General features: G+C 34.2%; 1 protein-coding gene across 2 annotated transcripts in view; it reads left to right on the top strand.

Moving 5' to 3' along the window:
- sptlc2a (serine palmitoyltransferase, long chain base subunit 2a) overlaps positions 1–22,460 on the top strand; it is a 56,912-nt gene that overhangs the window by 20,604 nt on the left and 13,848 nt on the right. The window contains exons 9-11 of one of the 2 annotated variants that reach the window (XR_015512582.1): positions 303–429; positions 14,225–14,448; positions 14,543–15,727. Coding sequence is in view for 1 of the 2 variants with exons in the window: in NM_001020619.3 (NP_001018455.2) it covers positions 303–429 (127 nt within the window). In the remaining variant the exon portion in view is untranslated. 2 annotated transcript variants of the gene reach the window in all.

The raw sequence follows: 22,460 nt of genomic DNA on the forward strand, positions 1-22,460 counted from the left end.
CTCTGTGAATTACATTCATTTATTTATTTTTAAAGCTGTTTCATATTTTAAAATGTATTTTGTTGTTGTTATGGCAAAGGCTATTCTAGTTTTTATGATCTTTAGAAATTATTCTGATATTCTGATTTGATGCTCGGGAAGCAGAATTACAATACTGTACTGTCTTTTGTGATCAATTCAATACAAAAAGGTTGAAATACATTTGAACAATAGTGTGCATTTGCTTTTATTCTTCTTGAACTCAGTTCTATATAATCTATAAAATATTTATGCATTATGAAATTTGCTTTGTTTTTCTTCAGGATTTGATAGACTACTTGCGAACTCACTCCCACAGTGCTGTTTATGCCTCCTCCATGTCTGCTCCTGTTGTGGAGCAAATCATCACTTCTATGAAGTGCATTATGGGAGAGGATGGAACGACAATAGGTAAGTGTTACTCCTGTTTCTTTGATTTAATTTAAGATTTTACAAAAAAAAAAAAGCAAGATTAGAGACAACCTAAAATAATACTCATCATTTACTCTTCGTTTGCCCTCATGTCATCCCAGTGCCATATGATGTTATTTATTCAAGAAAATACAAAATAAAATTGAGGAATATACTGAACACAAGCATTCTTGATGGATGTGTTCAGATGCTTAAATCAATTTGTAGAGAACGATAGAAATATTTTCACTTCTGAAGAGTTGAATACAAAAATCAAAGTTGTTTCACCAAATAATACAATTCCAACTAATAAAATCAGCTGTTAATTAAACTCTGAAGCAAAACAACAACAAAATATACAACAAAATGTAATCCAGTATTTGTAGTGGATTAAAAAAAAAACTTTTTAAAAATTGTCCTAAAACTATAAGGGGTGTAGTTCAATAGTTTTAGGACAACTTCCATGAAAGACTTTGATCCATTTCAAACGTTGACTACCATATATATATATATATATATATATATAATTTTTTATTTGTAAACTGGAAGAAGCATTATCAGATTGTTATGTAGTTAAACAAATATAAACACTTTTAACATACCTAGTAAATACAGGTAAAGAAAATAAATCATCATTTAAAGTCTATCAAAAAACTTTTTTATTCAATAGTTTTAGGACAACTTTGATGAAAGGGTTTGATCTACTTCAAATGTTGACTAGTTTGCATATCTAAATTTGTACATTTTTTAAGTAAATAATTAATAATATGTTCATTGTGTATTGTCAAGCATGTGTTGAGTGAACCACAAGGTGGCAGCATTGACTTAAACATAGATCATTAGTTTCCAATGGTGTAAATGAAAGGTCTTCAGGCTGCTTAACATTACAAATGTGCATTTATTAACCAATCAAATGTTCAATGATGTGCTAGAACTTTCATATTGCAACAAATAATCAAACTGCCAATGAAAGCAGTATTAAATCAAGAATTTTCTGTTCTGTTTGTAAGCGTTCTGCTTAAATCATCTCAGCATTCAGTCACTATTCTGCAGTCTCTCCTTTTTTGCATCTGGCAATCAGTCGTACAGTAAACAGTCACGGTGTCTTCCTCTGTATGTAATTTCCTGTTCTCACGTACGGTACATCTGCACATCATTCACCGAAAAACGTCTCTTTACTTTATCAGCTCCATTGTTCTTGTCTTTGCTTTATGGTTCGTTTTATTTCCCAGTGAACATGCGCTCTTAAAGTTTGTTTGCTCTGTGTGCTCTGGATAAACTTGGCCCAGAAATCGAAATAAGTGTTTCTCAAGGACCTCTTTGAAGTCGAGTGGAGAGATCTGTCGATGTGAGAATTTTTTTTGTTGTTGTATTTTTTTAGTCTTCATACAATTTCCCAGCGCTCATGAAATGAGACTGATTAGTTCAACAGCTGTACACAGACTTCGTCCAGGTAAAATATTTAGCTCGGAGTTTAAACCTCAGAAATGTGTTAACAATTACCCAAGTAACTAGTGTGATCTGGCTGTTCGGTTTGGACTCAGAGCAAAGCCTGTTTTCCTCCTGCCACTCAATCAACACTTGCAGCTTCAAAACACCACGGGCTCTGCTGATTTGCTGGTGTTCAGGTGAAGGGCTTAATATGACTGATATAAGTAATGGATGGGAGATGTTTTCATCTCTCCATGAAGACTTTTTGTTCCTATTATGTTTAAAGATGTCCGCTGAGAAACTCTTGCTGTTTCCCATTGACTTTTCTCTGCTCTTTCACCTGTTGATGGACTTCTTGACTTTTTTTTTTTTCCAATATGTTTATTGATTTTTTTCCTTTTCACCCCATCAACTAGGCATACAGACAACAATGCAGCCTACACAGCACATACCTACACCCTTTCTATATATATGTATATACACCCATACATACATACAAAAAAAATAATAATAATATATATATATATATACATACACATATATATATATATATATATATATATACATACACATAGTAATAAATATATACATACACATACATACACACACATACGCACATACATACATATACAATATTTGAATTATATATATGTGTGACATGAACAATAACGCAATAATACAAAAGAAAAAGAAAAAAGAAAAAAAGAAAAGAAAAAAAAAAAAAAAAAGGGAAGAGAAAAAAAAGGAAGAAAAAAAAGGTATTAATAAATAAAAAACATGTTTACAAACACACAATTTACATAATATTCATATATGGTTCCCAAAGATAGTCAAAGTTCTTCTGCTTGCCTTTGATGATATAAGTTAGTCTCTCCAGTCCAATACAGTTCAATATTTCTTTTTTCCACATTTCTATGGATGGAGCATCCATGTGTTTCCAGTATAATGCAATAGCCCTTCTAGCTTGAAGGAAACCAAAATCCAAAATTCTTGTATTTCCAATTGTAAGTTCCTTAGGATACAACCCAAGAATACAGAGCTTGGCATTTAAAGGAATTTTAATATTAAACATGTCTGACATACATACAGTTATATCTTTCCAAAACTTTTGTATTTTAGGACATTGCCAGAGGCAGTGATATAGTGTACCTTTATCATCTAAACATTTAGAACACACATCTGGAATATTAGCAGACATATGATGAAGTTTCACAGGGGTTATATACATTCTCATTAACCATTTATATTGAAGTAGTTTAAACCTGGTATTTATTGTTTACGTTTGAGCTTTTAAGCAAACATAATTCCAGTCTGCCTCGTCTATCTCCTCTTGCATATCTGCTTTCCAGGCATTTAATTTATCCAATGTTGATTCATTACTATGTTTGACCATAAAATTGTAATATATAGAAACATGACCTCTTCCTTCTAAATTTTGGATAGTTATCTCCTCCAATTTTGATAAAGATGGTATACAACTAATCTGTGTTTCTTTTGATGACATGTAACTTTTTAACTGTAGGTATTTAAAGAAATGTTTTTTAGGAACCACATATTTTTTACATAAAAGCTCAAAGGAAAGTAAAATCCCATCTTCATACAAATCTCTTATACTTTGGATGCCTCTTGTATTCCACAACTTGAAACCTCCATCTTTATTACCAGGAATAAATTGTTTATTACCCCAGATAGGAGTGAACTGTGACGACAATTTGGGTACATTATCTATATGTTTATGAGAGGAATGCCAAATTGAAATTGTATTTTTTAGAAATGGATTTTTGGTATTTTTTTTCAGTGACTTAATATCTGATGAATATAAATACATTTTTAATGGTAAATCTGGGGTGGAGGTTTGTTCAATATCTACCCATGCTGGGGGCGTTGTTGTGTAGAAATAATATACTGCTGTGGTCAGCTGGGCAGCCATGTAATACCATCTGAAATTTGGAAATTGCAGACCTCCCCTTTCATAAGGTAAATGTAATAGCTTGAGGCGAAGTCTGGCTTTTCTGTCATTCCAAATGAACTGGGCAAGCAGTTTATTTAGTTTATCATAAAATGTATTTGGTAACGGTAGTGGGAGTGTTTGAAAATAATATAAAAATTTAGGTAAAATAGACATTTTTATTATATTAATTCGGCCAATCATAGATATTGGTAGATTTGACCATTTTTGTAATACTTTAGTGGTTCTGTCCATAAGGGGATCATAGTTTGTTGATACAATTTTATTAAGGTCGGGGATAATTTTAACACCTAAATAACTAAAACCATCAGTAGTTACTCTAAATGGAGTCTTTATTGTGGGCTTATGTCTTTCTTCTTCATTTAGAAATAATAATACTGACTTTGAGTTGTTAATTTTATATCCAGAAACAAGTCCAAAATTTTCAATTAGTTTCATAATTTTAGGAATAGTATTTAACAAATCTGTCATAAATAGTATTATGTCATCTGCAAATAAAGAAATGCGGTGATCTTTCCTCCCAATTGTAATACCTGATATCTCTGGATTTGTTCTTACTGACATAGCTAAAGGCTCAACTGCCAGTACAAATAACAGTGGGGACAAGGGGCATCCTTGACGGGTAGATCGCTGCAAATTAAAAGGTTTTGAAATTATATTATTGGTTAGTATTTCAACAGTTGGGCTTGTATACAAAAGCCGAATCCATTTAAGAAATGTTTCACCAAGTCCAAATCTTGGGAGCACTTCAAAAAGATAGTCCCATTCTATCCGGTCAAATGCTTGGCATGCATCTATTGATAGCATTGCTGTATTTTTCTTATTATGTTTCTCATATAATATATTCAAGACCCTTCTGATATTATGGTATCCCTGTCTTTTTTGTATAAAACCTTGTTGATCATCAGCAATTAACTGAGGGAGGTACTGGTCTAGTCTTTTAGAAAGTATTTTGCAAAGTATCTTTATATCACATCCCATTAAGCTAATGGGTCTGTAAGACGAGCATTCGGTTGGGGGTTTATTAGGTTTTAATATTAAAGTTATTATTGCTAATCTTAATGAGTCGGGAAGCATTCCTACTTTAAATGATTCTTCATACATATCTAATAATGGCCTTAAAAGTTGTTTTTTAAATGTTTTATAGAATTCAATAGGAAGACCGTCCGGTCCTGGTGCTTTGCCACTATTCATATCACCAATAGCTTCACTAAGATCTTCTACAGTTAATGGACTATCTAGTGTTGTCTTTTCATCCTCTGATAAGGTCCTGAATTGTAACTGATCCAGAAATATTTTTTTCACATTAATATTTTTATTACTTTCAGATTTATATAGAGTTTGGTAAAAATCACTAAACCGTTCATTAATCTCTTTTGAATCTGAAGTTAAATTTCCAGATTTCGATTTTATACTTTTAATTGTCCTTTCAGATTGCATTTTCTTTATCCTCCATGCTAATAATTTACCAGCTTTTTCCCCTTGATCGTAATACATTTGTTTGGTCCATAAAAGACTTTTTGCCACTTTTTCAATTGCTAGCTTATCATAATTGGCTCTCATAATAGCTAAATTATGTAATTTGTCAGGGTTATTATCAATACTAATTTCAATTTCATATTTTTTAATTTGGTCTTCTAGTAATTTCAATTCTTGATTTTTTTGTTTCGTTTTGGCGCTTGTGTAACTTATAAATTCTCCCCTTATATAGGCCTTGAAAGCTTCCCATCTAATATTAGCCGTAGTTTCATTTGTGTTTAATTCAAAATATTGGTCAATACTCTTTTCTACAAATGTAGTAAAATCTGGGTCTTTTAACAAGTAGGTTTGTAACCTCCATCTAGGATGACGATCAACCGTACCTAAATGAATTTCCAGAGACACTGCTGCATGATCACTAATTACTATGCTGTTTACCAGCATTTCTTTATGTTTGGCAAAAGTTCCATTGAAATAAGAAAATAATCGATCCTTGAATGGGTTTTATATGTACTTGAGTAGCAAGAATATTCTTTTTTACTTGGGTTTAATCTTCTCCATATTTCAATTAAGCTTAAGTCTTTCATATAACCAATTACCATTTTCCTATTTTGAATATGAGTTGTATCAATTTGAGTGGACCTATCCAATTTTGGATCGAGTGTACAATTAAAATCTCCTCCAATTATATTAAATCCCTCTAATGCAGACACAGTCAGAAAGACTTTCTCAAAAAAGGGAGTATTATCATTGGGACCATAAATATTTATTAAGTTTATTTTTTGTTTTAAAATATTTCCTTGAACAATAATATATCTTCCTGAAGGGTCTTGAATAGTTTTTGTTACTTGTAATGATAGAGACCTATGAATAAGAATAGCTACACCCCTTGCATGTGAGTTAAAGGTTGCATGAAATACCTGGCCTGGCCATCTTCTACCCAAGCTATGGATATCGGACGCAGTTAAATGTGTCTCCTGCAAAAAAACTATTTTAGATTTGAGATAAATTAATCTATTCAGCACTAATTTTAGTTTTATCAATTTTCTTATCCCCCGGACATTCCAACTTGTAATTATAATATTTTCTAAGGTACTACTTTGTTTTGTTTTATCCATAGGTTATAGTCCCAGTATACAAAGAAAGAAAAGAAAAGAAAAAGATAAAATAAAATTGTAAGAAGATAAAATAATAAATGGGAAAGGAAAAAATAAAAAATGAATAAAAAAAATAAAAAAAATTGGTGGTGTGAGTGCAAACGATTCCCTCCCCCCTTACATTTTTAACTCTGGCATTTTCAACAAAAATGCCTAACCCTCCCCTTGATTGGAAACGCTGGGGACGCTGATCCACAGTCTTCGAGGAGCAACTAGTCTGCGTAGCCCAGCCCATGACCTTCAACCGTGCAAAATCATCTTACTTTTTGCACGTATTACCAAACATAAAAGTGTATTTTAAACATATAGAACATATAGAACAATACCCTTTGAATATTAAACCAACGATAATACCCAATACAATCCTATTAGGTTAACTTATATACCAAAGTGACATAAATTACCTTTACAAATTATAACGTTATTAACTTAAACAACAACTTTTATAACGTTATATTTTAAACACAACCCTACTGTAACATCTACGTCGATCGTCCACCGTTGACCACGACTGGTGGAATATTTCTGCAAAGTTTTTGATTAGTCCAGCAGGTAGTCAACAGTAAACCATCCCTTATATTGGCTGCGGGATGCTTTTATAGAATTTCTCGACTTCTTGCGGCTTCGAAAAGAGATGAATCTTGCCATCATGCAACACTCTCAGCTTGCAAGGATTATGTTGAAACCCTCGGAAAGCGTTGATATCCACAAATAGCTTTGTGACTGGGTTGAATCCCCGTCGGATGCGCACCGTCTCCGCCGAAAGATCTTGTGAGAAATAGATCTTTGCCCCATCGTAAGTGATGTCTCGCTTCCTGGATTCACGGTAGACGAATTCCTTCTCTTGAAACTTTAAAAAGCGGATGAGGATTGCTCTGTTTTTGTTGGGCTTTTCAGGTGCTAGCGTGCGGTGAACCCGTTCCAAAGTAAACGTCTTGTCAGGATCCATCTCGAGCCACTGTGGTAGCTTGGCACTTACAAACTCAAAAAGAGACTTTTGGCCTTCGGCACCTTCCCGAATTCCATTAAGCCGAAGGTTTTTCCTTCTGCCTCGATTTTCCAGGTCGTCTGTCTTTGATTCAAGATAAGTTATGCGTTTCATAGCCGAATCGAGGGCAGCCTCTGCTTTCTCAAGTGCCCTTTCCGTATCGTGAATGCGTCCTTCGGCTACTTCTACACGAGCGGCGTTGGAAGAAACATCGCGTTTCATCTCGGACACTTTACTTTCCAGCGCTGACATTGAGCTAGCCATATCGGTCAATCGACTGTCAATGTTGTCCAGCTTGGTTCCGATATCTGCTCTGAGCGATTTCAGTTCACTTAAAACTTCTGTTAAGTTATCCATGTGTGTGGCGTTATCTTCCACTTCACTTGATCCACTCGTCGAAGTTTTAACGGCGGCCTTACGTCCTCGGGTAAAAATGTCACATTGTTTGGTCACGGAAGGTTTTGACATATCAGCGCCGATGTTATTTTCTAAGTTTGATGGTTTTTTTGAGGGTATTTAATTTAGATTTTGCACGGTTTGTCGGAGCTCTCAAATCAAGCTGCCATCTTAGTCCTGGCTACGTGACCCCCCCATCGACTTCTTGACTTTTAGCCGTCTTTTTTGTTTTTGGTTAGATTTATTTTGTGGTCCAGGGGACCGTTCTTCGTACATTGACTATTCAGTTTTCTGGATTCAGTTATTGACAATTTGACATGATCCAGGATCATTTCATTCTTCCAAACCCATCTTAGACTTGTTGTTATAAAAACGGGTGTGCTAGCTCAACCTACTGGGGAGCAGGCTGATTTCATATTGGATTACATCTGGGGCCTCGTATCAACGCTGCGTACACACAAAAACTTTGCATACGCCAGGTTTCACGCTCAAGTTTGGATTTACTAACGATGAAATGAATGTGAGTGTGCGTTGGTCCACGCTAACTTTATGTCTGGCGTATGTGCATTTCTTCTGTGTGTTTGTTTTATTTACATTGGCGACTCCTAGAGGCAATTGTGTTAAATTGCACACTACAAAGCATCTTTGAGCCGTGCAATGGCAGCTGTATGGGATAGGGTCATCCACATGTCTAGCAGGTATATAAGGTTTCCATACCATGCAGTTGACAAGCCAAACATTAAAGCGCTACTTGCAGCAATCGCCAGTTTTTCCCAATGTAATCAGAGCGATCTACTGCACGCACATTGCTGTAAAGGCTCCATCTGAAGATAAATTTGCATAGGCTACGTTAATCGGAAACATTTCTATTAAATAAAAGTGCAAATAATATGTGATGCTCAAATGCGCTTAACATAATACATACACTTATTAATAATTCCTACTTGTCTTCCTCTTGTTAAAGAGTAGGCAAAATCTGATGTGTAGTGGGGGGGAAAATAGAAGAATGAGTTTATAAGACAATGGATTCGAACCGGGGTCATGAATGATAGTGTCAAATAGGGTTGTAACGGTATGAATTTTTTACGGTATGATAATCGTCTAAAACAATACCACGGTTTGACGGTTTCGCGGTATACGGTATGTTACAAATGTTACAAAATAATAGAACAGTGAAGCAAATTTGACTTTTTCCAAATAATATATTTTCAGTTACTATAAACAACACCACTTACAATGAACAAATAAAAAAATAAGAAAATAATAAATAATGTGTCAAAGTCCAAATAAAGTCCAAATAAACATGGTGCAAATCCTCAGTAAAAAAAATAGATATAAATATTTACTATACTATAAATAGTTACATAACAAAACTAGAATCAATATGGAACATCCTCAGGTTTTATGTGCCAGCATGGATATGGTTGTCTGTGGATATGGATTTGGATATGGTTGTCTGCAATGCAGACAAACAGCTGCACCTTCATTTGCGTCTTTTGAAAACGGCAAGAGCAGCAGTTCGTCTTTGCTGTGTCACTGTTTTGTCATGTTTCTGTGCTGCTGTGCATTCAAAAGTACTTAGTATGAGAATTATTTCATGCAAAACTATTTTTTTGCGTTTTATTTAGCTGCACATAAATGTATGCCTATCTCTCATTCAGTGTTGTTCAAAAAGCTCATTGTTGGTCCACAAACAAAAGCGAAACCTATGCTTATTGGTTGTGATATAGCGAGTTTGAACCAATCTGGGCATGGAGGAGGGACTATGCATCAATGTATCGTGTCTGGTTTGTCAGGAGACACAGTGACGAGCGTTTCTTTGTCAAATCAGCGTTGTCAAATTTTGATGACGTAACCGCACTGATTCCGGAGCCTCCGGAGCCGCGAATGTTATGTGATACAGCACTGGAAAGCTGAGATTCTTTTCTTTATGCCAATCTTTGAATTGTATGAATCGGATCAGCGGATCAAAAGTTATTAAACATTTAAGAGCAATACTTATTTTTAGCCGCGGGCGGCTGTCTCGGTCTTTAAGGGTTAAAACCGTTGATATGCAATTGTTCATGGTATGATAATCGTGCACGTTCAAATCGTGGTAGACCATCATACCGGTATATTGTTACAACCCTAGTGTCAAAACATGTTGTCATGCCCTTTACGAGCTACGCCACTTGCACTGATGATGTCCACTCTCTTTAGCTTTGTTGTCTCTGTCGATCAAACGGGCAAATAACACAGTTTTTCTCTGGTCTACCTCCAATAGGAGCACCTCCAATTCACATTCTGTTTAAAGTTTCTCTTTTTGCTCATTAACTGAAATGACTAATGATTATATGATTAAAAAAACAGTTAAGTTACAAATATATACACAATGATATACACAACAAATAAACAAATATATACACAAATGAAAATAATACACAACACAAATGAATGGTTGCTTTCTTGAAACAACACACACATACGTTTGCTACAAGTATTTTCAGCTCCTGGGTTAGTTTCTTCAAGTATCATTCCTTAATTTAAAGAGTTCAGATGCAAAAACTTCTAAATCGTGTCTGAAATTGTCCTCTAATATGAGCATTTTTATCAGGCTCCTGTGAAAATGTTCAGTAACATCCCTTTAATTGCAAAAAAATAAGTATTTTTCCTGGCCTTCAAAGTGAAATATCTCAACATAAATAAAAGAGGCTGAGAAAATGTTTCTTTTTTTTTTTATGGAAACGTCTGACGGCACTTAGAGGTTGTTGCATCTGAACTCTTCGTTTATTCTTTCTTTTTTAAGGCCAGTTAAAATATTTGCAAATATATGACATTATTGATTCTTTGACTCTTTGATTATTTTATGTGGACGTATAGATAGATATATGTTAAAAATGCATATATATATATATTATTTAACAAAATTTACATTACACCCAAAATTCAAGATCTGTCCAAAACTACAAGGAATTGCTTTGCAACAGTATTTGACTGCAAGGGCTTTTAAGCACTTACCCTAATTACAGGTTACGGATTAACCGATGACATTTATTGTAGATTAACTGATATTGGAGCATCTAAGAGTGAGAACAAAGGTGGAGCCGAACAATCCGAGTGTTTGTCTGAGTTTGTTGGGGGTTTTGATGCACAAAGAAAACCAATCAAGCAAAGGTCAACTAGGAGACATCCTGTGTTTCCTCAAGGGAGCAAAAACCTTTTCTGTCCTTCTTTCTTTGGCCCTTTCATTCCCAGTTTTCATGCAGCCACTCTTGTTCTGCTGTTTTACCCATAAGTCAGCGATGGTCATGTTAGCCTACAGTACGGTATTGATCTAACAAATGACTTCGGTGTGTAACAAATTGCCTCCAGCTCTCATTTACTGCCAGGCTCACAATTTATATGCTTTAATAACTTGTGATTAATTTTGGTTGTGTTGAAACAAAGATCTCAATCGCTTTTTTCTAGCTTATGCAATATTAAATTGTTACAATAATTCCTAAAGGCAATTTAACACGTACTTAAATCATGTGCCAAGTTAGTTTTCTTAGGATGTGCACACACTGAGCTTTTTTCATCCAAGTTGGTTTTGGACGTCATACTTTTTATGTTTTAATGTTTTTAGGTCGGTTTAGTTAGTGTGGTAAAAACTTTCAAAACAAATACAAAAAATAGTAAATTCTTCCATGTAGCCCTTTTAAAAGGATATTCACCCAAAATTAAAATTATATAATAATTTGCTCAACCTAATCTTGTTTCAAACCCGATTGAGTTTATTTCTTCTGCTCAACACCAGAGAACATATTTTGAAGAATGTTAGAATTCAGTAGCCATTGACTTCCATAATATTTTTTGTTCATGTTATAAATGTCAAAGAATTGCTGGTTCCCAACTTTCTTCAAAATATCTTCTACGTGTTCAACAGACAAAAAAATTCAAAGGTTGGGATACTTGTAAATTGGGTCAACAATCACTTTCAAACATCTAATATGCCTTTTAAAACATATGAGCTTATTCAAAGGGTTAGTTCATCCACAAATTAAAATTGTCATTATTTATTCAAACTTTACTTGTTCCAACAGGGTATCTTAAAGTCTTAACCCTCTACCGCATGGTGTTATGGCAACATGAAATGCATGTTATTTCCTTGCCACTGTTTCTTTAGGACAAACGTTCTATTTTTTTGTTGGAAAGAGAAGACCATAGTTTAGCCAATGATGTGCTTTGGTTAAGTCAGATGATGTGCAGTTTATTTCTGTGGCACGATTTCTGACAGACTGGTGTTTATTGTGAGTAGTTGCTGAAAGCAAATAAAAAAAAAAGAATCAACTCATGTCAGATCCACAAAATAGTCACCATAAATATTCACCGAGACATCACCTTCAGTAAGTTATAATGACATATTCACAACTCGAAAAAGATTTTATCAAATTAGTTGTTTGTAAATCGATCAAATGTATGTGTTGCCAAATGGCAACACTGCAGTAGTGGAATGTGCAATATTGCAATGAGTTAGCTAGCTAGCAAGGTCAGCTGTGATCTTTTAACTTGTAACAATAACAACATGGATGCTAGTAATATAATTTTGAGTCATATGTTAATGGCATTTGAATTATGGATCAAATTAACTTTTTAATACATACAGAGAACAGTGTATTACAGAGGACCATCATGTTCTATGCTAAGTGAAGGAAGAAAAGGTGATAAAAGGGATGAATGTGAAGATGAGATGGGTTTTAGTGACAATGAGAATTATGCAGATTGGACTTTTGATAAGAGCAAGGATGGTCACATTTCAGGAAAGTTAGCTCAGGGGCAGATTAGACAGGCGTAGTATAGTGTATATAGTATAATATATAAACATTGTTAGCTAGTAGCTACATTATTCTGATGCATTTGGATATACTAGACTTGTTATTTATTTGTTATAATATTTAATAAAGGTAATACTATATGTTGTATACATGATCATACAATATTATGTTTGTTTTCAATAATATTCAGCAAAAAAAGAATGGGATAAATGAAAGCTGTTGGAATAACAGTTGTTGGAAAGTATGTATAAGGTGTCAAGTTCTGTGTTAAAGCTTATAATACTGCAACACCAGTTAGATTAAATTAAATCATTTCAAACAAAACAAACAAACAAAAAAAATAAGTAAAGTTCTAAATTTAAAATGTCTAAGTTAGATCTACTGTTGAATCTTGTCACATGGCAACATATCATATAATACCTTAAAAAAGAGAATTCCCCCAGTTTTTTTTTCAACACTTCAAGTCAAGCCATTCTAAGAAAAGAAAAAGTCCATTATTTTATATAGATCTATCATAATGTGTGCAATAGAGGGTTCAAATCAATGAAATGTTGTACTGTAGATCTTAAATCATTTTAAACAGGTCTTAATTTTCCTACAACCATACAAAGTTACTCAGTCGAGCCAACACCTATCAAACTACCAGCAATCCATTTATTTATTACTCTATTTACCAATGTGGTTTGATTATCATCCTTGCAACAAGTTTGTTTTAACATTCTATGTGTATTTCTAGAGCAGGCACTGGCCTGGACAGACTGTTTAGATAATAATAGTTTTTAAAGAGTTTTTTTTTTTTTTTTGTAAGGAAAGTTATGTTAAAATAACATGCATGCACACATTTAGGGTTTACTTGTTTTGATGCTTTTTAAAAAAAATATGTAGCTAAGAAATGACTAATTCATTTTTTGTTTGTTTTCATGAAGCAAAAATCTTTTGCTGGCCATAAGAAAAGAAAGTCCTGTACAAGTCTGAAATTTCGTTCATAATGATCATTAAAACGTTTAAATTTGACTTTGTAAAACCTGCTGAAATATTACTTGTTCAAACATTGATCTGGTTCTTCTATTAAACACAAAAAGAAGATATTTTGAAGAATGTTGGAAACCTAATTGTTTTTCCTTGTATGGAAGACAATGACTACAGGTTTTCAGCATTCTTCAAATGATCTTCTTTTGTGTTCGACAAAAGAAAGAAACTCAAAGATTTAAAACTACCTGAAAGAGAGTAAATAGTGAGTACATTTTTATTTTAGATTGAATTTATTTTGGATGAATCTCTTTAGGAAGCAACACCGCATACAAAACAGACAGAGAATGTGGAAAAAGAATTTGTATAATTTTTAAAATCTAATTAAATTTGATCTAAATGCAACTTCACTCCTGTTTAATTAATTGAAAACTAAGACGAAAAAGAATCTGTCAGTGGAATTTTTCTATATCTTATTGTTTCTCAAGTCATTTTATCTTATGCAACCGTTTATATATTTTTTCTGGAAAACAAGCCTGTTAAAAACTCAAAGTCAGTGAGGTTTACCCCGATCTGGCGTACAATTTCAATTCATTTATTGTTTCTGATGCAGATGCTTTCACAGTCTAGTGGTTTCACAGTCCGACGTGTCCCTGGCCTGAGGGGAAATAAAGTTCTCTTTCAATCAGATCTGGCTTTCAAGTCATCCAAAACTTCTGGCGTCCCCATACAAACAAGCAGATAAGAAATATTCCTGGCCTCGTTGATTCTCAAGAGGACGCGAGCTGAAGATATGAGGGAATGCGAAGGATTTTGCCTTGTAAATCACAGTTTTAGGCAAGTTGGCATTGTTATCTGCTGTGTGTGTATGTGGTGGTGATGGGCATTCCTGATCTCATTGTTTAGCCTGACCTCTTCTCTGTACACACAGGCGGACTTGACAAACACAGGACATTCGTCTCTGTCTCCAAGTGTTGACTTGCTCTGTGAGAGAGGGCAGGTACACATGTTTTAGGTGTAAGAATGTGTTTACCCACAGCCCCCTTTAGAGCTTGCTAATGGATTGTTATTCCAGATGGTATGATGAGCTTCTGTTTCTTTTGACGCTTCTATTGTCGTGCAAGTGTTTTAGACTAACAGACCTGGCATTCATTGACAACTAGAGCTGCAGTCTGGTAATGAAAAGAATAAATAATTAATTTCTTTATTGATTTTTAAACTCTGTGTGTCTTATGCAAATAGAAAGTCTGTCAATGTTGTCGCTTAAAAGTTTTGTGGTTTCAAAAAAGGCATCTTCGAAAAACAGAGTTAAGGATCAGAATTGGAATTAAGTAAATTTGTATTGTTTGGGAGAAAGATTTCAATGACATTATTAAGTGTTAAGATGAGCTTTGGTTTGATTAGACGATGGAGACACATTCCCATTTACACCGGTGCCTCATGTATCAACGCTGCATACGCACAGAAACTTTGAGTACGCCAGATTTCACGCTCCCGTTTGGATTTACTAACGATGAAATTAACGTGAGAATGTGCGTTGGTCCACACCAACTTCATGTCTGGTGTATGTGTATTTGTTGTGCTTGTTTTTTTTCCATTGACTCAGTAAAGTGTTGCCCACAATTAAGGCAACTCTCTTTTCAAAGGATGTTAGTTAAGCATCCCCTGTTCCCCTGCATGTTCTGTACACACTTTGACGGTGCGCCGCTGTTCTCCTCTTAACCTACACCTTTACATCGGACCATTTCTTTTTTTTAATTCGTTCACAGTGCAATGTTCAGACCCCACTGCATTAATCGCTTCAGCTAAACTCTCCCACTCTATTTTTTCTTTTGTTATTAATTCCAGAAGACAAATTTGCCAAAAAAAAAAAAAAACAGTTTCTCTCCGGTCTACCTCCGATATGAGCACTGCCAATCCGCATTCTGTGAAGTTTCTCTTATGGCTTGTTTTTGCCATTACTTTTTCGTTTGGTTTTGCCAAAGTGGAGTCATTACCATTTTCATATGGGGAGGAGGCTGGGAGGGGTTTTGCACTCGTGCATATGCACTCAGTTTTAAGTTAATTCAGATGTACAAAGAGAATATGCGTGGGATTCCACGTACGCAGTGTTTCATACATCTGAATTTTTTACTGCGTACGCACATTTACAGATTTGTCTGTATGCAATGTTTTAGTATGAATTCAACACAATTTTGTACATGAGGCCCCTGGTGTTTTAGGGTTTGCTTTCCATTATATTTCTTCAAGCATAGCGTTTAATGCATATATGGGATTTTTCAGATTTATTTATTTTTTCATTCAATATTACAATATACACTACCAGATAAACGTCTTGTCTCATTTCAACAAACACCTCTAGATTACCCTTATTTTAATAAAATAAAATATGATCATGCCTTTATTTTAACTAATTAGGACTGTAAGGTCTGTCTTTGCTTAGAAAAAGTCTTATCACTTAACAGAAATAATGTACAGTATAGAAAATAAAGTCATGTTGCAGTGGAAAAACAATCAGTATTGTTTGTGACCCCCATGAGCTTCTGTCCAGGTGTAAACATGGCCTCTGTTAATTTCATATTTACAAATGAGTGGGGTATTTTTCATGGCAATAACTTGTAGTGTAGGTATCTGTGCAATAATATATTGTAAAAATTTAAACAAGTATTTATTTTACAATTATTTTTATCATTTAAGTCAACTGAAACCAGCACTTAACACAATTAATGTTGTTTTTAACTTTTTTTTTTTTTTACGAGAAAAGCATTTATTCTTAAATACATGGAAAAAAACTGTACAAATACTGTATGAAAACAGATGTTGTAAAATATGACTATAGTTTATTAATATATTTATAAAATAAATAAATAAAATAAATAATATTTATTAGTTGATTTAAAATAACTGTTTTATATTTTGATGTAATTTATAAATTTTAATTGTATAAATTGGCATATAAACACTTAACTGCAGAATCACTATACTGACCAATGTAAACATGTACTCAGACATAAATGGCTGCCTCCTCTTTGCCTACTGATGTAATTGTTTAATATTTAGGGGCATGTAGTTAAAGTGAATTAGTCAGAATGATTTAAAGGAATAGTTAACCCAGAACTGAAAATATACTCGCTATTTACTCACCCTCAAATGGTTCGGTTAAGAAAACAGATAACCATTGACATCCATAGAAAAAGCTAATTCTATGGAAGTCAATGGTTACGAGTTTCTACAAAATATTTTCAACAGATGAAAGGAAGTCAAACGGGTTTGGAACAAGTGAAGGTAAATAAATGACATTCCTTTAAATGTTCCTGCATGAAATCGCAAGTTTGGTTTGAAAGTAAATGTTTGTTAAAGGCACAATGTTTCTTACCAGTCCTCATTATAACACAATCCTAGAGTGTAGTTTTGTCACTGTTAAAGCAGAAACAAAACCTCTGTTGCCTCCTTTCACATTTATATGCAATTTATTTTGACACATTAGGTGAAAAGATTAGAAAAAAGCCACAACATACATCCGTACCTAAACTCTGCCTTCAAAGAAGTCAGGAAAGTGGATCCACAAGAGGTGGATTATTACATCAGGAGTAGATAGGAATGTGTTTCACTCATCTACTTGTGATCCAGTCGACAAAAATGCATCTTAATACCAGATGTCCTTACGTTTTATAGCAAAAATGATCAGAGGATTGGATGTGTACGACTGTGAAATGAATCAACCTGTAAACGGGGTGTAAAATCCCCATTCACTTTTCCGCTGACTCAAGCATTCACATCCGGATCAGGGACAGCTGCGAGGCCGCGAGCGCCACCATAGAACCATGAATGATTGGGGCTGGAAGGAGCCGCTGTTCTCCAGAGAGGGCCTCGTAAGGGGCGAGGAGCCTTTCGGCATGTCAGCCACACTGGTGCTTTTACTTATCTCCTCCCTTCAGATGAAAAGGAAGTGAGGAGGAACTGGCTTTGCAAAAAAGGGAAACGGTCCCCACATCTGGAAGCTCTTTTGGTCCCTTTTGCTGCCTCTCTCGCTCCAGATCCTCCAGCTCCGGGTCTGGAAGAAGTTAGCGGGGGTGTGTGTTGTGAAACTAGCTGTTGAAAAGGTACCCCAGAAAGATTTACTTTTGGAGGCTCGTGCTCTGCTCGCCCTCCCCCATTACTCCTTGGCCCTTGCCGGGCCAATGTTGGGCAGCTTGAACTTCCGTTAATGGCTATTGATTTCAGATGCTCTTTTTTTTCATAGAGCTGTTCACCTGAGCTGATCAGTTCTCTTCAGCTGTTCATTAGAAACTCCACCGGTTGCATAGTTCGGAGGGCTGCACTGTAAAAAAGCTGGGCTCCACACAACTCCTTCAAGGTGTCGCAACAACACAAATCAATTAAATTAACTTAATATTTTTTACAAACTTAAGTGGATTGAACACAAACCAGTTAAGCCATCCCCACAAAACTCAATTCTGTTGATTCATTTTAAAGAAGCAGTTTGAAAAAGCTGAACAAATCATTTCTTAAGTGTGTAAGACTTAAAGGAATTTGTTTGCCTTAAAAAGAAAATAATTTTCTCACTCTTCAGTATTTCCAAATCTTTTTGGCTTTCTTTGTTCCGTTAAACACAAAAGAAGATATTTTAAAGAATTTTGGAAAGCAGCAGCCATTTACATCCATAATATTTTGGTTGAAACTATGGATTTTATTGCTGCTGGTAAGTAAATGATAATTTTCTCTTTAATGCCTGCAGCTTAACTTCAGTCTTCCTGATTGCAATGAGATTTATTCTGAGGATTCTTTGAGTGTGATTCAGCTTCTTATTGAAGTTGGTGTTGGACAAGTACTAGGGCTGTAGGAAAATTTGGAAAATCTATCTTTTTTTTCTTTCTTTCTAAAAGATATTGCGATTCTAGTCAAGATTCAGCTCAATAATATTTATTGTAGCTTCTTACTGCAGTGAGTGTTAGTTCAAAACAGAAACTGAAAGTATATTAACTTACTCCAACATTTACTTTGAGTGTCATTGGCAATACTATCAGTTGACTTTTTTGCAAGACACTCTTCATATAGCCGCGTGTGGTGCTTTTTTTTTTTTTAGGTGCTGGTTGTTGTATTTCCTCATGCTGTGGCAACAGTTCTGCGACAGCTCTTACAAATGACCTGTTTTTGTTTGATGTCTGTGACTTTAAAACCAAAATACTTCCATAATACAGATGTTCTGTTTTTCTTTTATATTAATTTGTCCATTACTGCTTCTTTTTATTCTTTCTATTCTATTTATTTTCTCTCTTGTTCCACTTAGTCCCGTTGCGCAATTCTGTTTGGGCAGAGTGAATGTGCCCTCATTTAATTGGCTAGTAAGACTGTCACACACAGACGGCAGTCACGCATGTGCTCTGAAATGAAATAATACAAACATCTTTCATATCGCAGCCTCTTGCAATTAGCTAATCGCAACATTGCAAACTGTGATTTGATTTCAAATAATCGCACAGCCATAAAACATTAAATGTATTTTAAGACATTTTGTTAATACAAATTTTTTGTTATTTAATATCTTTTTTTACATTTTTTTTTTTAGAAGTATTTAAAGAGTCAACACTGCTAAATTGTTACAAATTCATAAAAACACACAACTGTTTTAAGTGGTCTCATCAATGGTATATTTGTTTATTTGAACTTAAATATATAAAACTGTCAAATATTGTGAAATGTTATTTAAAAACTAAACTTTTAAATACATTCAGTCATTCATTTTCTTTTCGGCTTAGTCCCTTTATTAATCCGGGTTCGCCACAGCGGAATGAACCGCCAACTTATCCAGCATGTTTTTAGGCAGCAGATGCCCTTCCAGCCGCAACCCATGTCTGGGAAACTTTTAAATACATTTTGTAATAATTTTATTTATTTTCAAATCGTTTAGTTTAGAATTTGTTTAAAAAAAGAAAAGTAATACATTTGTCCCACAATAAATGTACTGAGCCCTGTGTTCTGTTTGATATTGCTGTTTTTAAATGGTTGGCATTTTTTTTCTTATGTGTTTGAGCTGGATATCATTTTACAGGCCTTTTGACAGGGGGGGTTCGGGTGGTTCGGAAGACCCACCCTTCACTGACAAAGGTCCAGAATTTGTCTCATACATGAGCTTATTTTCCTGTTTTGACTGCTATGCCATAATGAGTTGTGAAAATAACTCGGCGAAAAAAGACCAATCGAAATCCTGTATTGGCTGTTGGTACAGAATTTAGAACACAGATTTTGGCAATTTAGTCCCAAATTCTGACTGGGGAAGGTTGAATGCTGGCCAGTTTGTTATTTGCCTAATAAATGATAATAGGCTGCACTTTTCTTTATTTTTAAACAGATTTTATTTTTTTCTTATTATATATGATGTAATCAATTTGAATTTTAAAATAAGTATTGTATTTTTTGTATATGTTATTGTATTATTTTTTTATTCTAAATCTTTAGGAAATGCTTTGCGTACATCAAAAAGTGGGACCATGCGACAAGCTAATCCAGCAAAAATAAGTGCTCAAAATGCAGCTTTTACACCTCGTAGTTAAATTGAAAATAAAGTGAATAACTGCAAAAAGCTCCACTTTATGAGAAAAAATAAACACCCATTTCGCCAGGCTGGCTAACGGACCTGTTTAATAATTTGATATAATGCAAGACTAAAATTGACTTTCACACCAGTATGACCTACAGAAATATTGATGTGATATGAAAAGTTTTATAAAATGACTCTGGGTTTTCTTGTCTGCACAATAAAGGTCAGTTTAGTCAAGTAGTGCATTTAACCCCACCGCCACTTACTGTTTTGACAAAAACTGAAATATTCTTGGTCTATAATCTTTGTTGACCCACTGAATAATACCCGGTGGTTTGGAATGCTATGATTATAAATAATGAAACAATTTTCATTTTGGGTAAACCCGCTGGGATTGAAACCTTGTATCCTCATATCACTTTATGTGGGTGAGGCATTGATTGTAGGAATCTGCAAAAACCTGATTGGGCTTCCAGCGTGTTTAACGTTACACATTGGCCAGGCTTAATTTCCTCACTACAGAGCGACTGACCCGGTCATGACTTGTGGAACCTGCTTTATCTGTCAGTGGCCAATTTACATTGGGGGATTGAGGAAGGAGTCCAGTTTCACAGCCAGCCAAGTCTTCTTTCACAAGCAAGCGCTCATCTGATAGAACCTCAACAGCCCAAGTGTTCGCCCTGGTTTCTTTTATGACCCTTGTTCTGCAAAACCAATAAAATGCAGAATTTTATAAGGCCAGACAGAATGTAAAGTCATAACAGCACAGCAACTTTTCGGGAGATTGTACTTGCTTCACTCTACAGGCACCGCAAGAATAACAATCACTAGATTTTAGTTGTCTGGATGACACCGGGGTGAGACATTGTCACAGAGCAGGAAATTCCTCCGTTCAAGCTTTTAACATGTGTGGAATGTTTGACGAAGCAGAACCAAGGCTTTCAGAAATGTAGAACGTGAGGCTTTCAGATCCCTTCGCTGGACTGAGTGTTTTAAGAAATCCATTGACGTGGATCGCTAAGCAATCCCCCCCTCAGGGAACTTGCGTCCCACTTCCACTGGGAGCTGTTGAACAAACAAGACACTAAATTTCCTAAACTAATTTTGTGGAGGATTATTGTAACAATATTGGGAATTTGTTTGTAGAAATCTTGTAGTTACTGTATTCTTTCTCTCCACCAATCACATGTAGGTTCATACCAGTGTGATCAGAGCGCCATGTAGTCGGGACACTTTCCCCGCAATGGCTTGCGCTGAGCCAGAAAAAGACTAGGGATGGTATAGTTTAGTTTTTAACAGTATTACTACTTTTATCAATACCACTTATTGGTTCGGTACTTTACAGATTCTCTTATTGGTACTTTTTGCAGTGTTACTTTTTGCAATATATATATATATATATATATATATTTTTTTTTTTTTGTATTGTGTTTTTTTATGAAGAAACAAAAACAAATTGGACAGAATTAACAACACTCTGTTATTATTACATTTTTAATGTAAAATGAAACTAAACCAGTAATTGTAAAACAAACAAATATATATATATATATATATAATAAAAAATATATACATTATAAAAAAACAATTCTTTACCAAAAAAAAAAAAAAAAATATATATATATATATATATATATATATATATATATATATATATATATATATATGTATATATATATATATGTGTGTATATATATATATATATATATATATATATATATATATATATATATATATATATATATATATATATATATATATATATATATTTTTTTTTTTTTTTTTTTTGGTTAAAGAATTATTTTTTTAACCATTCTTCTGAAGAAAAATCAACATGTTTGCCTTCTCTGGCAGAAGTCGAGAGCTTTTTTGGTTTATTGTGCAATCTAAGGATCCCTGCATTTGAAAATACCCTGTTTGAGGTGCAAAATGCAGTTAAATGAGATCATGTTTATGATTTTTACTTAACGCATTCACATAAATAAGTTAATGATGTTTTGGGAGTTAACTGTGTTTTTAATACAGTTTTGGAGCATCTTGCAATGTAAAATAAAATTTTTTTTTTTTTTTCATTTCTTAATAAGCATAGTTTATTATTAGGCTATTCATGGGCTATATTTGTAAATACAGCTGATGTAAGAGTATTTTATTGTTTAAGATCTATTTAGGCCACTGCAGAAAAAATACAGTTTTTATTGTAACCAAATGTGTGTTTATTTAACTATTAATAATATACTCATTTAGGTAATTGACTGCTGACATAGTGATGTGGATGATGTAACGTTACGTTATCTAGGCAGTCAAAAAC

Source organism: Danio rerio, chromosome 17, assembly GCF_052040795.2.
Source record: "Danio rerio strain M-AB ecotype USA chromosome 17, GRCz13ab, whole genome shotgun sequence".
Lineage (NCBI taxonomy): Eukaryota > Metazoa > Chordata > Actinopteri > Cypriniformes > Danionidae > Danio > Danio rerio.